The sequence below is a fragment of the Phoenix dactylifera genome, chromosome 8, assembly GCF_009389715.1.
Source record: "Phoenix dactylifera cultivar Barhee BC4 chromosome 8, palm_55x_up_171113_PBpolish2nd_filt_p, whole genome shotgun sequence".
Lineage (NCBI taxonomy): Eukaryota > Viridiplantae > Streptophyta > Magnoliopsida > Arecales > Arecaceae > Phoenix > Phoenix dactylifera.
Window position 1 is genome coordinate 11,943,733 of NC_052399.1, and position 18,148 is coordinate 11,961,880.

General features: G+C 38.6%; 1 protein-coding gene across 2 annotated transcripts; it reads right to left on the minus strand.

The window, feature by feature from the left end:
- Window positions 1-6,930: 6,930 nt before the first annotated feature.
- Window positions 6,931-17,504, minus strand: LOC103718023. Of its 2 annotated transcripts, XM_026808823.2 has the most exons (5): window positions 17,256-17,504; window positions 15,645-15,706; window positions 15,252-15,327; window positions 15,016-15,171; window positions 6,931-7,428 (listed from the first exon to the last, which is right to left on the minus strand). In XM_026808823.2, the coding sequence occupies exons 1-5, from the start codon at window positions 17,500-17,502 to the stop codon at window positions 7,337-7,339; spliced, it is 633 nt and encodes a 210-aa protein (XP_026664624.1). In that variant the 5' UTR covers window positions 17,503-17,504; the 3' UTR covers window positions 6,931-7,336. The 2 variants fall into 2 exon arrangements, with proteins under 2 accessions (XP_026664624.1, XP_008804878.2); XM_008806656.3 differs by lacking the exon at window positions 15,016-15,171 and having other exon boundaries at window positions 6,933-7,428; window positions 17,256-17,503.
- Window positions 17,505-18,148: the final 644 nt, after the last annotated feature.

The window sequence follows — 18,148 nt, forward strand, 5'->3', positions numbered from 1 at the left end:
TATGTAATACATATTACTATTTTTTATAATTTTTGATATTATTTATTTAATTTTAATTATTTTTTAAAAAATAATTTTTAAATATTAATATTTTAAAAAATTAATTTCAGCTTAGATCCATATAGAACCCAATAATGGATACTACTTATATTTTTTAGGCCTATGAGCATGCATCATAGGCTACTTATTTCTTATTTTTTTACAAATTTAGGACTCGGCTACTATGCACATGATCGCATCAAAACTTGAATACATGGACAACAAAATTTGTTAGAGAGTAGCTTTTTTATACCCCTAAATATGCTTCTAATTTTATTTTTTTATATTTTTTATTTAAATATATATATAAATATATATTTAATTTTTAAAAATTATATATTATCTGAAATTTAAAAATTTTTATGTCATTATATAGATCATCCATAAATTTATAACATATAATAAAATCAAGCCCAAATCTAAAATTTTGGCATGATCTCTCCTTATTTTGTAATTTTTGAGCTATTTTTTAAAAAAAGAGGGAATAAAATAGGAAAGAGGAAGCATACCTTATGTAGGTCTAGATCTTTCTTCTGAAGTGCTGAATTGGTATGATTTTCGCTGTGAGAGAATGTTGGAAAAGACGGAAAGCTCTCTGCCGCTTACAAATGATGTTGGAAAGGCCTTCCCAACATCATTTTATAAACATAGAAAGGATAGGGGAGAGGGCTCGATTCACAATCGGGTCGACTCAATGTGAATTGGATGGTTCGCACAGAATTTGAACGGAACCGGTCGGTTCCAGACCGATTTCGATTTGGATCTTTTTTCGGCCGGTTTCGATTGATTCGAAACCGATTCCGGCCAGTTCAGGGTTGAAACCGACTCCATAGGTTGAATCGACCCAATTTTCCACTAGGTTTGCTTGGTACGGCCTGAACCGAATGATTCGGTTCGGTTCAACAATCTTTGATAGAAATAGTATGTGTTGAATATGTCTTGAGTTTACACAACCTCTAAACAGACAAAAAGGTCCCCCTCGACCACCATACTTGTTCTGTTTGAGCTGCATAATTAGTTAGCCAAGGGTATGGAGGTGGAGCCCTGGCAAGCCGGACTTACTTGATTATTTTAGGATACTAGTTCGAGTTCAAATCGACTTACTCTATTTTATATATATATATATATATATATATATATATATATATATATATATATATATATATATATATATACATATACATATATATATATATATATATATACATATACATATATATATATATATATATATATATATATATACATATACATATATATATATATATATATACATATACATATATATATATATACATATACATATACATATATATATATATATACATATATATATATATATACACACACATATATATATATACATATATATACATATATATATACATGTATATATACATATACATATATATACATATATATATACATGTATATATATATATACATATATATATATATATACATATATATACATATATATACATATACATATATATATATATATACATATATATATATATATGACTTACTTAATTATAATAGGATACCAGTTTGAGTCCAGATCAGCTTACTTTATTATATGTATCTCGTTCAACTCTAAAAGAAGAGAATAATTAAGTGTTACAGAGATTGGATATGTTTGAGGCTTGGATTTGAGAGAAAACCTTTTACTCTATAATCTCCAATTTTCTATAGTAAATTTTTTGCATCATCTCTGCATATGAATATAAGTCAATAAATCGAACCACATAAATATTGTATCTTTTTATTTTTTTATCTCTTTTTTCTTCTTGTTTTATTATTCTTCCTGCCTGACGCAATAGTATGCTATCATAAAAAATCAGGCTAACAAGAGATTTTTGATTGCACACTAAATGAAGGAGATATTTGAATATTGATTCTCAAAACATGCTATATAACCATCACAAGCAGGCTAATTGGCACCTTCTACTTGTCAGGTATTGTATGCTAGTTTCTACTAACGATTTGCTCTAAAACTTTTACAGTCTGATGAGACATGAAGTAGGGTCCAAAAAGATTGTGCTTGCCCCTCAAATTATATCGTCAAATCACATACTAGAATCAATGGAACAAACACATGACCCCTCAAAAAACTTTTGTGCTGTCACTACAAAAGCTGGAAAAGCAGTGTCCATAGACAATACCAATAATAAAATTTACCAAATCCTAGAACCAGCCCAAGCTGGGTGTTGGAAGAAGTTGGCAGCTCTTCTCTATCAACAAATATATGGAGAAATGACAACTAGTGTAAATATGAGGACTGGGTAAGTCATCTTAGGATGGTGGATTTTTCCCCACTACCTAATGAATTTTGGTCCAGTCCAGAGAAAGCGCTGGAAGAACTTTAAAGACTGACATTGGTCTGGTTAGGTCCTGCATGAGGGCTGGTTAGGGAAAGAAGAGGGAATGGGTGGCCAATAGGGATAAGATAAGAAAGAGCCCATCCTTATCTTCAAACATGCAGGCAAATGCATACGGTTTGGATATTTCTGCAGCAATCGGAGCTGCTGGAGGCTCACCCAGCCTGCATCTTCTAAAAGCTCGTCAAAGTCCTAGCCTAAATCCCTGCATGTGGATCTGTTGGTCTGCAAGAAAAAAAAGATCCATAGAAATCTCTTTCCCCTTCCCACATGAGTCAGTCTAGAAGGGGAATTGAGTTGATATGGGCCATGCTCAAATGGACTTTCTAGTCCATCCAGCAGAAAATTTAGTTCAAATTCTGTTAGATTATCCAAACAGGCTCTAAATCGGCAAAAAAAAAAAATCTATCTAGGTTGGGTCCAAGTCAATCTCACTTGGACTAAACACCTGCAAAATTCTACCCAAGAGTTATGTTCACAAGGCCTGCCTTTGTATGCAGGTATTGAGATCTTGTTTTGGATAGATGTGGAGGGATTCCAGCTCAATTTGATTACCACCTATCTTCCATTATGACACTAATTTAGATCTAAATGATCTAGCTTGACGATAGCTCAATCCATATTGAATAATAGGATTTCTAGTTATTTAATTATGAGAGAAAGATTTAAATTAGTAATCGTAATTGTTGCTGCCAAAACTTTGCCAAACGCCGAAGCTGATCCGGCTGGGCAGGAAATGTGAAAAGATGAAGGAGAAGAGAGACCAGAGAGCTTGTGCCTTGTATGTGCACTTGGTCCATGAGCTTTTTTTTTTATAGATGAAGGGTTCTAGTTCAATTGGAGTTGCACTCTTTAGAGTTCAAAATTAAGTAGAGAGCTATCTCTTGGCTTTCCTTATTTGGACCAACCTACAAATATGAGCTCTACTGAAATAAGATGCCTGCTATGCCTGCTATGCTACTGAAATAGGTTGGATTTGGGCCACATAACCACTCAATTAACTTGCCCAAGCTTTTAGGTGGACACGCGATCCAACTAAACCATCAATGAAACCATGCTTCTGCAACCACCCTTATTCTAGTATGTTTCACATTTAAATTGTGTTTTGTTGGAATATTTCAAAATTCCGAATCTGCCCTTCTTTGTCTTTTGTCTTTTTGTCTAGTGTACTTTCTTTTAGTCCCACATTGGAAAGGAACAAAACTCAAAAGATCTTTATATAGCATTCAACCTTTTAACTTGGTGAAGCAAAGAAAGAAAGTAGTCCATGCGCGCATGAGCCCAATGGAGGTCCAAGCCAAAATTGGCGAATCCGATCCGGAAACGTTTAACCGGGCGCGTTGCGATTATCACGCGCAGGGTGACCCCCTCCTTGGTAAAACGACGTGTCTTTTAAATTACGCCTCTTCATTTCTTTTTAAACCCTATCAGATCCGATAGAGATATATATAAAATAAAAATCTCTCTCTGCTCTGTTCTGTTCCCGAGAGGATACTCTCCTCTGTTCTGTTCGACAAGATCACTACATCTGCGAGTGTGCGCTTGGAGTGATCCAGTTGTTGTATCCTGAAGGATAGGCCGCCATTACCTGCTACACCGAGATTCATTCTCCGAGGGACGCGATCTATTCTTAAGGACAGTGAAATCACGCCTCAATTGATAAATTCTTCCTTCTCTCCATCTATTATTTTACTACATGTTTCATATCTACATAACAGTTATTAATATCTTACAAGATATGTCTCAATTACTTTCTTTATTATTGTGTTTATCACAAAAGAAAAACAACCTGACCTAGCCATCGACCTTCTCAGATGAATGGACTATTAATCATATATAATTTTAAAAAAATTCCTTCGATTCCAAATTTTAGACCTTTGGGGGTATGATTAGTTTAATAGAAAATGATTTGGGCGAAGGTACGACTTGGAAACAAATTTGGTTTTTAAGATTTTGCATGAGCAGTTCCTACATACTATATTCTAGAGTGCAATTGGTAAGTAAAGGTTTTGGGGTTGGCACCAACAACTTGGGTTCAAGCCTCACCTTCACCATAATTTCAGCCAGGATTCATTCCTAATCCTCAAATTATTATATGTAAGAGAAATGAACCGGATAATCAAATTCTAAAAGCTCCCTTCTCTAAGGCACCAAAAGGATACATGAAACCAGAACATCAGCTAGTATTCACAAGCAATAACTAGGAGGATTCCCAGTCTAGCTGAAAGCCTGAGCTGCAACCAAGGTTCAAATGGCTAGTGAGAAGAAATATTGACAAACCCAAATTCATTAAAGGGGCAGCAGGGATCAACAGATCTGCAATATTTTTGGCGAAAAAAAGTTTTAAAAATCATAAAAATTGTGCCAATGAAGAATATCACCAGTGTTAATTGTATGCAAAAACCATAATATCGCTCCTGTTAAATGTATGCTTTGATCTACAAAACTAACCAACGTTCACCATTTCAGTACCGAACCCATATTCATACGCGGTACGGCACAAGAAGGCGACTTTGACCCCCTTATACATTGGTAATGCATATAATACAATGTTATACATCAAATTTGTAGTAGTGGACTTAAGAATTCCAAAAGAATTCATAATAAAATCTAGCTATATTCACAGGGGTTGCTATGCTCCAACAAGAATCATGAATCTCATGTCTTGGCCTTCATTATTTATGATGAATGCATGGATTGCTCCAAAACCATGATAAGAGATTAAGCAACGATTCATTTGTAAATCAAGAGATTCATAAAGAAAAAAAAATACAAACTATCTAAAACAGAAACACCACAAATGATGGACAAATTAACAAATGCATTCTTCATATGGAATCTGAACTTTCAGAGACAACAGGTTGATTACAACTTTCATGTACAGTGCCAATATCATGATGAAGCACTCTTGAGACACCTAAATAATAGGAATTAATGCATTGACGGCGAAAATTTGAAGATTCTATTGTCCCACCGATGACTTAAAAACGATGCTAAAGTATTTAGCAAGTAGCCCCACAAAATTTATAAGGTCTATAACATAAAAGCAACTGTATTAACTAATTGCAAATAAATTAAGAAATCAAGTTGTGTCAAGGAATCAGAGCCATAAAACTTGAGGGGCGAGGAATGAGATCACTAAGAAGGCTAAGCTGTCAACAAGAACTCCAAGGTCTGCATCTTCATCTTCATACTACTAGATGAATAAATAACTATGGAAAGTAGACACCAGGTAATTCTCACAATCTCTACATACTAAAAAGAGAGTGGATATTGACTTGATGTTCAAAAGATGACATCCTCTTTTTTGGTATCCTTTGGCATGCTGCAATGAAACACAAGCATTAGCTGATCAATAAGAAATCCGAACTTCTCATATGCTATACTATAGCTTTCTGTGTCAACAACACAAGAAAGCTAACCAACATCTGCAAGACTTTGCTTGACTTGCCTCTATCTCCATCGAATGTTATGTTAGTATAGAAAAATTAATAAATTATATATATATATATATAATTTTTGAGAGCAAGGTAGGGAAGTCCATCCAAATTTCTGCAATACATGAATAAAGTGATAGCAGTTAAAAAATAATTTATATAGATCATTTTGATTTTTTTTGGGGGTTGAGTTCAAGGAAGAAAAATACAAGTCATATATTTAAGTATTAACACTTGTGGTAGTTTACATCGATACTGTGGCACAAAGGCCGTGAGAGAAATCTGGATAGTTCTAAAATCCCATTTGATCAAAAATATTTTATTTATTAATCATGTGAATTTATAAACACCTTACCTAACCTTTGTTTCGGTGCACTTTTTCATATATGTTATTCTAAAAAGGGTGAGTTAGGGCAGTCAGTTTATACTAATTAAATTCATATAAATAAATTAATGCACAATAATTATGAGTTATAGACAGTTTTACAGGGGGAAAAAAATCTGGCATGGATCTTAACACTACTTCCTCCATATTTTCTTTAATCAATTTTACCTTTCTTCCAGCTCCATCCATGCCCGTTTCAAATTACTTGCAGATTTTACACTTTTCCCCCCTACATGCACCACAGGTGCCCCTCTCCTTATTCATGAAAAGAGGATGTATTTATGAAGGGAAAGCTAGTTAAAGATAACACTAATCACATAGGGAGTAAGGCCCACAAATTTGCTGGAGAGAGAGAGAAAACCTAAACATCATATTATAACAGCCAAATGCCTTTGAATTGGTTAAACAGGGAAAAGTAGAACTTCAAAAATATATTTATCAGATGTGGTACAGAAATCAGGCACACAATCCAAATCCTTGAGCTCATGTCGCACCAACACAGGCAGCACCAACTTATCTCGGAAGTGGTTTAGATCACCATATATGAAAATTGGAGCATAAGATCGGACGGGGGATGTAGAAGCCCAGAACAGAAATCAAATTTCCAGTGTATCATGCAACAAGTATGATGCATTGGGAGCCATCGGATCTCATTCACAAGCATTTTACTCTGTCAGAAAACAGGCTGTGGTTGTCATATAAGGCAATGTATAACACTTACCTCATCAAAATGTAGTTTTTATCACACTAGCTTTCAATTTGGTTACACATATGACAGCAGCAAATCAAACAGAGGTCAAAGTCGGAGAAACCCTCAAAAGTGTCCCCAGGCAACTGCTTCATGCAATATCCACTAAGCAACATTACACGACAGCTATGAATAGAAATATAGAATAGCTGAGGATAGAATAGTTAACTCAAAAAAAGCTATGAATAGAATAGAACCCAAATGGAGAAAGGCATGAACCGTGCTTTATTTCTCTTTTGTCTCAACAGCCTTGAAGGGCATGGACAATCTCATGCATCAATTCTTTAGAATATAAGTTGAACCTTCTTATAGTATCAAAGCTTTTCTGCAGCAGGGAGGGTCCACATCAAGTTGTTTTATCATACTTCCCCATAGTATTTTCCCTGGCGTTCTGTAGAATAGTTCTGTCAGCTGTGATGAAGAAGCCAGCGATGGAAGCTGCCAAACAGAAAAGCACAAGTTACTATCTGCTCATGTGAAAACTTTATGATTTAGCAAGCATAGATGTGACAAGAAATCATTTTCCAAAAGAATAAATTTAAGCATATTAAGAAGGGAAAAAAAGGCTACTACTTTAACAGACCAAGAAACGTGCTCATGAAAATTCATTGATACCAACTATAAAGTTCTCAAACCAGGCTCAGATCAAATAATAATACTGTCAGTTGATACAGCACCCTAGATAAAAGTTTCCTGCTACTAGATGGCTGAGCATTTCACGACAGAAAGTCAGTTGCTTTAGATGTTGATCAAGAAACTACTTGCTCAACCTGTAGTACTTGTACTTCAATCTCCATAATTACGTCAAATCCGAATTAATTTGTTCACCCTGTGAGTCCAGAAGCACTTTATTTTCCCCAGATCTCTCCTACTGTAGCTGGAGTAAACAATTGCCATGCGTCACATCATGAAAAATCATCGACAGTTCAGTCCATAAACAAGTATTGATGCTTGATAAATCAAACACAAGTTTTACAGTGGCCAAAATTTCTTTGATAAATCAAGCAATGGGTGATTAATATTGTTTACTGCCCCACCAAAAGAAACAATGCACTTGCAGTTTGCATGCATGATACCTCTACAGATATCCACACAACAATTCTTGATAAATTTAAATAAGTTAGGACTTTCTTAATGCTATCATGTTAACACTTCAAGTGTCCTCCCACGGTGCCCCTTCTCCAGAAAAAGATCTATTAGTGATTGGACCATGAAATGGATAATTGAGTTCACCTCATACTGCACGCGATTAAGCATTCCTATCCGCCTCATAAACCTATTTATCGTCAAGGATTTAATGGTTCACTCCTCCCTCTTTGACCCGACAGCATGAAAAGCAAGAGACCTCCAATAACCGGGAAGTCCAGCAAGAGGATGCTCTTGAGAGAGAGGTAGAAAGATATTAAGCTACTAAACTACACCCTTTTTAGTTGTAGGATATATTTGAATAGGAAAAACTAATTATCCAAGGGGGATGGACATGGACCTATGGAAGTGATTCTGACCAAGAAAAAAAGAACTTTTTTAAAGCACAGGAAAAGGGCTGGTAGGGAAGGTGTGATTGAGTGACCGCCTGTAGCTGAACTTGCCTCTCAGAAAGGAGTCTAGATCCTACTTTAGACAATCCCTCATTTTATTAAACAGCACCTAATTGTTAAAATGATCGATTTTTCAATCCTCCTTTCTTTTAAGATGATTATTTCTAAAACTTGAGAACTTATTGTGTGCAATAAATAGACTAACCCTGAGAGCATAAAGCCTAGATAAAGTCACAAAGAACTCAATGACATTAAGAAAGACATCGCAAGGAGTGTCATTATGAAACCCATAAACAAACTCTATAATATAAATCTGTTTATTGATGAATGCAAAGAATGAAGATATACAAATTGGAAAAGTAAATTATGTCACGTCATATACAGTAGGCTGCCATATTTACTCCTACAGACCCACCCTCAAACTTAAGTTGGATATCACACCACGGTTTTATTTTGAAAACTAAAATTAAAAAACTGCCAAGAGAAAAACAAACTCTTAACTTCTTATACCCCAACCCAACCACTAGAGCAAACACCCTACCATAAAATCACACTAGGCATTTGCCAAGAGAAAAGTGAACATGCCATAAAGTAAATAATTGCAGAAGGGAGAAATGGGAATTTACAGAAAGTAGTGGGTAAGGTAATGAGTCCAAAGACAAGGAGAAAAGATGTCCAGGGCCTCAACCACTAATGAAAAGACAACCATCGTAAAAATCCAAAATAGCTGAGTAGTAGTACAAAAGCAAGCTAGGTCCTTAAACAAGCTGACATGGTAGCAAAGAAGCTATAAAGAGCATAGCCATTGACCACAGAAGAGCATGCTTTAAGGTGCTTTGTTTTTTGATGAACGACTCAAAATCCAATAAACCTAAAAGATTATGACAGGTATATGTAAAAATATATATACTAACAGAGTTAGTCATGTAGCCCAGCGGTAACTGAGCTAGCAGATAAAGTCAATTGGCATAAAATCATTAAAACAAACCAACAAGGTGCAAGATATGGAGTCACAATGCAAGCATGAATATTGAAGACACAAATCTGAAAGCAAGCAATACATGGGTAGACAAGCCACCAAAAGTTGCAAAACGTGGCAAGAGATGTCAAAAATCTCAACATGCTGACTATAAGAATAGAGAAGTCCAGGATTAAAACAAAGTTCTATGCAAGGTGAAAATTGCAAGTCTTGAAGCTATATGGAAATCGTGATAGGGGTACCGAAGATTGTTTACATAAAGAAAGCATACCTATTAATATATGATGAGGAGCAAACAATAATACTTGAGTCCCAAATGATCAGCTGAGCATGTGTAGCAAAGTTATTTGTAAGATCACAAGTTTGGGCAGATCAGAGCAGTAGCAACTCTACAAAAGGAGAGTATTGGAAAAAATATTGGACACCTCGACCTCGAGTCAGACCTACCCTTCTTACCTCGGACATAAACCAAGGAGAACAACTTCGGCCCCAGCCGAGCAGTTGACGACCCGAGTTGAGCTCCTCAGCCCTGGCCGAGGAGCAAACCAACCGAGGTGAGTGAAGTTGTATGGCTCGAACCAGCTTCCTCGCCACTTCGGGAGACTCTAGAGCCGAGTTGGACTCTTCGACCGCCTATTTCAGAAAATAGGTCCCAGAGGCATGGGCCAAGGCTGAGGGGCCCTCCTTGGCCGAAGCGGACGGACCTGGATCCAATCGACCCAAGGCGCGAACCTCGGGAGATGGTTGGCGTGGAGGTGTGGTGGCAGCACAGGATTGGGCGAGGACGACCCCCTCCGAAAAGGCCAACCTGATCAGCTGAACAACCTCGACCTCTGCGAGCTCTATAATCTCCCCCTGAGGTACAGACATCTCTAGAGGGACCGTAGGCACCGAAGCTTCAGAAGTGGCCTCGGCAGGAGCTTCAGTAGCAGGAGCCTAGGACTCCCCCCTCGACTTTTTTTTCTTTAAGAGGCGTCACCCTCGACGGCCATGACCGACCTCTTCTTCATCTTTCTCCTCTCACGAATCAGTGCAAGATTGATATTCATGGTGGCAAGAGCTGCAAAACTGAGGACGAAGTTAGTTAATGACACTGAGGTGCAAAAATAGAAAAAAATCAAGAGAAACTCACTCTGAGGGTCAGCCGAACTCGGGCCGACTTTAATCAAAGTCTCCTCAGACAGCAACTCCCGCAGAGTAGGAATCTCGGACCGAGACTGGAGAAGCTTGTCCAAGGCTCTTTGATCATTATCAAACAACCTCAGGGGCCAATTCAAACTGCTCCAAGGTATCCTCCACTCGTTCTCAAACCTCCATGGCTGCTCGAGGTGGATAAAGAAAAACCTCCCGGTCCATCCGTGGATGGAAGAGGGAATACCTCGGAGCAGCTCGCAGTGTTTTCGAGGAAAGAAATACCACTAGTTATTTCGATGATGCCTCATCAAGGTGAAGCATCCCCAAAAGAGGGGGATCGAGGCTTGGATACCCTAGAGAAGACAAAGAGAAAGGAAACCAACAAAAATCCGCCAGGAGTTCGACACCCGCTGGGTTGGGATGAGGTCGTAAGACCTCATTAGTTGCACGAAAAAGGGATGGAGAGGAAGGCTTAACCCGACCTGTAGAGTTTCCTCATACAATTCGAGCCGAGGAGGACGTGGATTCAACACCCGGTCACCTAGACCAGCGAGCTCAAAGGTGAACTCGAGGAGCACAAGATGTGCTCGGATGAGGTCCATTTTCTCCTGCATAAGGACTCAGCCTCACGCAGAGGCAACGACTGCCGACTTCGAGAAGAGCGGTCAGACGGTTGAGTCTCCTTCAAAGCATTGACCTCAACCCTGCTCATGGTGGCAAGAAGAAGATGAAAGAAAAGATCGAGAAAAAAGTCAAGGACGAGACACAGAAGACAGAGAAAGAGCAAGGAGAAGGGGCAAGCAGCTAAAGAAGCGAATACCCATCGAAAATGGAGGAGCATGGGGATGCTAAAGCCGGAGACGAAGGATTTCGTCGGAGCACCACCTAAGAGCATGGACGCTTGAGCACACGGACGGCGCAACAGATAAAACAAGAAGTATAAACTAAGAGGGGATGCCCTTATATAAAGGTGCAGACGGCCCTGATGAAAGCGCCAATTCGGCTACTCAGGCAGATCACGTCATATGTCAGCTCGAGGTATGGCACAAGCGATCCGCCGGATCGCTGCTTTAATAACGCCTCGAGAAAAACCCTGCAATGATGACACCTTAAGACAACTTGGATATGGCGATGCTCTGAGAAGACTAATCGACACATTTAATGCCCCAGATAAAAGCGCGACCCTCAATCGAGGTGATGACATGACTTCCATCATCCGAACTAAGATGCAGCTCGGCCTCAAAAGTGGAGGAGAAAGTGTTGGAGAAAATATTGGATACCTCGACCTTGGGCCAAAGCTACCCCTTTTACCTCGGACATAAACCAAGAAGAACAACTCCGGCCCCAATCGAGCAGCTGACCACCTGAGGTGAGCGACCTCAGCCCCAGCCGAGGAGCTGACTAACCGAGGCGAGTGACCTTGGTTCCGACCGAGGAGCCATCAGTCGAGGAGAACAATCAACATGTGTCGACAAGGACTGACAGTCCCAACAACTGACAACCCTGGCAGTCCACAGTCGTGGTAGCACCATGGCCTGCACCCCACTAGCGTTGCTCGCCACCCACACGGACTGACACCCACGCCTCGATCGTACTACCAGTCATTATCTGGCCATAATTGCATGCCACATCAGGCCAAATAACGATAAAATGGGTTTTCCTATATAAAGGGAGAGCTTGGGGGGACCTGAGGTACACAGGCAATATTATTCTTAGAGAAGATACTCTGCTGAAATTCTCTTCCTTCCACACTGTTGTCTTTCTATTTTGACTTAGGCATCGGAGGGTTCTCCGCCAAAAAGTCTCCAACAAGCGGACTTTTTGCATACCATATCCGGAGGAGATCCACCCCCTACACCTCGGCCAACCTACTCAACTCGTTTCTAGCCGACTTCAGGGTCACCTGAGACCTCAGCCCAGAATCAATGGCAGCTAGAGGGTGGCAAAATATGACCCGACCCGCCAACCCGACTTATGTTCGACCCGCCATAAACAGGTTCGGATTTAGCCTAAACAGGTTCGGGTCGTAAAGAGATTGACCTATTTAACCTGTTTGTTAATTGAGTCAGATACATATTTTAGATGTCTGACCTGTTTAACCCGTTTAATATATGGATCCGGTTGGATCAGACAGGGCCGGCCCAAGCCTCGGCCCAAAGGAAAGCGATGCTTAGCCTTAGCTGCTCCAGCGTGATTAATGAGATAGACGGAACCCTCCTTATCTCTCTCTCCATCGAACCCTCTAGGCCTTCATGGCTCTCTCTCTCCGTCGAACCCTCCTGGCCTCCCACCTCTCCCTCTCCTGTCGAAAGAAATTCTGAGTCCCAACCCCCACCTCTCTTTCTTGCTAGAACGGTAGAACCCCAACCCCCCACCTCTTTCTTGTTGTGGACGGCACTGTGGGTGGTGGTCGAACGGGCGAGCGGAGGAGTGAGGGCGGCGAGCGGCTCGGATAAGGCGGTGGAGCGTCCAATCGAAAACGCGAGGTGGCGTTAGATCCGAGTGGCGAAGCGGCAGAAGCAGCGGCGCTCGGCGGAGGCAGCGGCGCTCAGCAGTGGCGGCTCAGTGCAGCGCTGCAACAGCGGCACAGCGGCGATAGCAGCAGATCTCGAGGCGGTGGTTCGATCGGTGAAGCTCCGGCGGCGACGCGGCACGGCGGAGGCCGCAAGCGGTGCAGGGTGGCGGCTCAGGCGCAGCCGCGACGAGGAAGGCCGATCGAGGAAGATGAGCAACGGCGGCACAACAGCGGTCGCGACAGATCTCGAGACAATGGTTCGACCGATGAAGCTCTGGTGGCGGCGCGGCAAGGCGGAGGCCGCGGGCGGTGCGAGTTGGCGGCTCGGGCGCAGCTGTGGCGAGGGAGGCCGATCGGGGAAGATGAGCATGTAATTTTTTTTTCCTTTACCCTCCCACCTCTCTCTCTCTCGAGTCTTTTCCCCTCCCATTCCTCCGCCCTTTCCTTTTCTTAAACGGGTCATGTCAGGTGACCTATTTATTAAACAGATCGGGTTCAGGTTGTAATTCCTGACCTGTTTAATAAACAGATCAGGTTCAGGTTTATAATTTTCTGACCCGACCTGTTTATGTCTGACCCGATCTGATTGCCACCCCTAATGGCAACAGAGAGTAATATATCAAGTGAAAAGGTTGACACAAGGAGATTCAATGATGCATGTAGAAAAAACTACCTTGAGCAACAAATGTTGAAAAGGTTAAGAAAAGAAATAAGATAGAGATGCCTTTCAAATGTTGGAGGAATAACACAAAACAGTCAAAAGAACTGGTTGAAATCAGAACGACAAGATAAGTCATCTAAGCTTTGAAGTTAAAGAGTAGATTGACTTGGTAAATATCACAAACACTTAGTGCATAAAATGTTATAACGATGTTTAACATCAAAAACCACACATAGTACTGATGTAAACACCATGATCTTCAACTTAAGGAAGCCAAAAGAAAAAACAAATTTAATGAAGACCTATAGAGCAAAGACCCAAAATTTGGATCTTTATTTAGAGATTATGGGCACTGATAATTTTATTTCTCTTTAACTTATTATTTAGGATGAATATATATATATATATATATTTGTGTGTATGTGCGTATGTATGTACGTTTATGTACATGTATATGTATGTATATGCTAGTATCAAACAAAACTTTTTTATGTTAGCTAATACTAGTATAGAAATAGTACAAACTAAAGTTTAATCATGTAAACCAGATTTTTTATCCTAATAGTTTAATCATGTAAACCAGGCGTTTTGTCCTAATAGGCATTTGCATATGATTTTAGACATTCCAGCTTATACTTGTTTAAAATAAAAAAAATATTTGCACCAAATTTTGTTAAATATTATTTCATTTTTTTAAATGCCTTATTTCCTATGCAGGAGAGGCAGATTTAATTTTCTTATAGTCTACTTTCTATAGACTATATTTACTTTTCTTATGATTTACTTTATATAGACTCTCCTAGGATCACAATTTTTCCAAAAGAATATTTGATCTGTCATATAAGTAACTCCACCATCAAATTAAACTGGTAACACCAGCCCGATAAATAGTGAAGTGAATCATCCTAAACATTTGGATCCCACAAATCTATAGCAAATTGACAGGCTCCCAACAAACACAATCATGAACCAGTTCACATCATAAATTGTTCTGCAGTTGAAACTTTATATCACTTACCATACTTCCTAAAACCTTGCATCATGTAAGAGATATTCACAGGAATGTTGTATTCTTATTATGTGATGCACTTATTCGAATGTATTAGTTAAAACAACCACATAAAACATCACCACTACCACTTCCTCCACATCACATAGTAAAACATAGATTCATATTAAGTTGCAGCATTTGTATTACATCGGCCCTTGACGCAATGGTAAGGTTGCTCCATCTTGGCCTGGGTATCATGAGTTTGAAACACGAAAATAGCCTCTTTGCATCCAGAGGTAAAGTTGTGTACATCTGACCCTTCACGAACCCCGCAATGGGAGAAACCTTGAGCACTAGGATGCCCTTTTTTATTTGCATTACAGTTTTATGTTAAAATAAAAATTAAACCACCAGCAAAAATAAGTTTCCTCATTGCATAGTACCTGCTGATATGATGAGCGCTTGTGCAGTATGATTGAGGTTAGCTTTAGCCCAAGGAATGACACGGCAGCCAATCAACTGCAAAATGTAAACGAATTAGGAAACTGAAAGGAGAGGGAAAGAAACAATAAATTTTGGATCAAATGAAATCTTTTTTAACAGTAACAATGTTAATGTAATAAAGAACTTGAATGGCTCAAGTAAATTCTCTCTCACTATATAGATTTTTTTTTAATGATGACAAATGGAAAGAACATCCTCTAAAAATAAATACTACATAACTTATGCAAAGATTGCAACTTTATAATACAATTCAATATCCACAAATAACTAGAAATAGAAGGAAAAGGTTCAAAATACTGAAGAAATAAAATGAAATGGAATAGAAAACACACCGTTGGCACTGCAGCAACAGCACCAGATATTACAGCTGTTTTAAATGCAGCCTGAACTGCTTCTGTATACAAGAATCACAAAAATAAACAAAAAAAAAGTAAATTAGTAAGTAGCAATCTGTATGGTGCAAGAAGAATTAGCATTAAGAATTACTATGCATCGTATAAGTAATATAAAGGATGCCTTTCTTGTAATACTCAAACATTTAAAATTATTATAAAGCAATAGATTGAAGAAATGTCATTATAATCAAGAAAAAAAAAAAGGGAAAAAGGTATTTTGCAGAAGTCAAGAAATCCACAGGGATAAATACCCAGTGAAGTATAAAACCAAACAGAACAAAGAATCCATGATGAAGCAGGAGAGATGTCAACAACAACAAAAGTAAGTAAAAGCATTGGTGTCTGAATTCAGGAAACAACAGTATAAAGGACCCTTTCATTTAAGAAAGGCAGCAATCTTCATCACATCCATAAAATTAAATCCTTAGGAGCACAATCAGGGAGCAGGGGCACAAGTAATTGATTAAGATTTAAAATAGTCTAACTGATAGTACAAAATTATTTTGATTATACATAGAACCCTGGTTTCCTCCCACAAAAAAGGAACATTGTACAAAATAAATAAGAAGGCATTCATAACAGAATTTGACATGAAAACTGTGTATGCGAGAATCAGAACATAGACAAAGAGAATACTATATTGTGGCAAAACTAGATTGCGGAACTAGAATGCCATTAACAGAAAATTTCTTCAAATAATATTTTTTTGAAAGTTTCATCAATGAAATAAACTCCATACAAAATTTCATTAGCAATCCATCATCACCATATGAGCATGGCAGCCAGCGAAAAAGATTAAATCCCGGCTTCTTTTGTGCAGTTGGAGAGAAAAGGATTTACTAGATTTAAGATGAAAGCTTGCTGGTGGTGTCAAAAGCCTAATTTGCTGGTCTAATCTGTATGGAATTTAGCAGGTGTATTACAAATCATTTGGTTACCCTAAAAATTTCTTGCTGTTTGATCGTCTCAAATTAACAGAACATATTTAGGAAAAAAATAAAGCATAACATGAAGTAGGATTACAGAAGCAATGGGTTCTATCAGTCATATAACCTAGCACAGTACAGTTGACAAGGAAAAAACAAATATATATATATATATATATATATATATATATATATATATATATATATATATATATATATATATATATATATATATATATATATATATATATATATATATATATATATAAAAGGGGTTTGCTATTAACAAGGAAAGAGTTTGTGGAGTTTTCCAAGCAAAACAAATCAGAGCAAGAAGATCCAATTTCAAACATCAACTTATAAACAGAATTAATTTAAACATTTCTTTTCTTTTCAGACATCACACCTTCGATAATCTAAGAGTATGTTCTAAATTTAAAGTAATCAGAACAGAAGATTGCATCAGTTCTGGGATCAAAATTTTGACGGAATCAAGCATGGATTCTTCAATTGAGACCCGTATTTCTCCTACCAAATCCAAAATTTAGTCAGAGAGAAGAAGGCAAATGACATCTGCTCGTTAAGGGGTAAAAAAGAACAAGGAAATTTGGAAAAGTTGCACCTCGGACAGAGTTCTCGGACTGTTCGTTTGGCGATGCGACCACGAAAGATCTCTTCTTGTTCGCCCAGGCGTCACCCATCTCGGAAGGGATTCCCATCTCTCTATTGGAGGAAGAGAGAGGAAGCCAACTCCAGCTTCTTTTCCCTTCCGTGAGACCGGTAAAAATAGCGTGCGAGCCTTCTACGGATATGAATGAGAGCATTCCTGCCGTCATGTTTCGTAATAGAGCAAGCCCACCGCGGCACATCGATCGCAAATTATGTAGCCGCCACTTAATCCCGGTCATTGCGCTAAACATGGATGGTCACGATTGGCTAGCACCGGCACGATGGCCTAACCGGACGTTGAGATTAGTGCAATTGACGAGATTGTCTGGAGGCATGGAACACCAGTCCCTCATCCCATGGGACATGCCATGACAGCTCTAAGTAGAGCTCTTTTCTGGTACCCTGCTATGGCCTTGTAACAATTTTTTTTTTTTTTTTTGAAGTGCACAAGAGAATAAGATTTTTGAGAAATATGAGGGGAATATTATTGGAAAAATATTGCTAATAATATAAAATAGAAATAAAATAATTAATTGTAAAACGTTAAAAGCTGCCCTATTTGACTGGGTTCATTTGGAAGTGCAGAAATGAAGGAATCTTGCAAGGTTTGGTCTCTTCGCCCAAAGAAGTGGTAAGAAAAACTCAGATCTTATTTCGAACCAGCAGATATCCACCTTCGGTACTTCTTCTATGTATTGGAGTAATCTTAATAGGGAGTCTTCCAATATTAGTTACTTGCAAGATATATAGTGTCGGTTCGAACCAGACGGTATGGAGTGTACTGTATTGTATTTGTTCGGTATTGGTATCCGGTACGGATGGCGTATTGATACTCGGTGTCAGTGA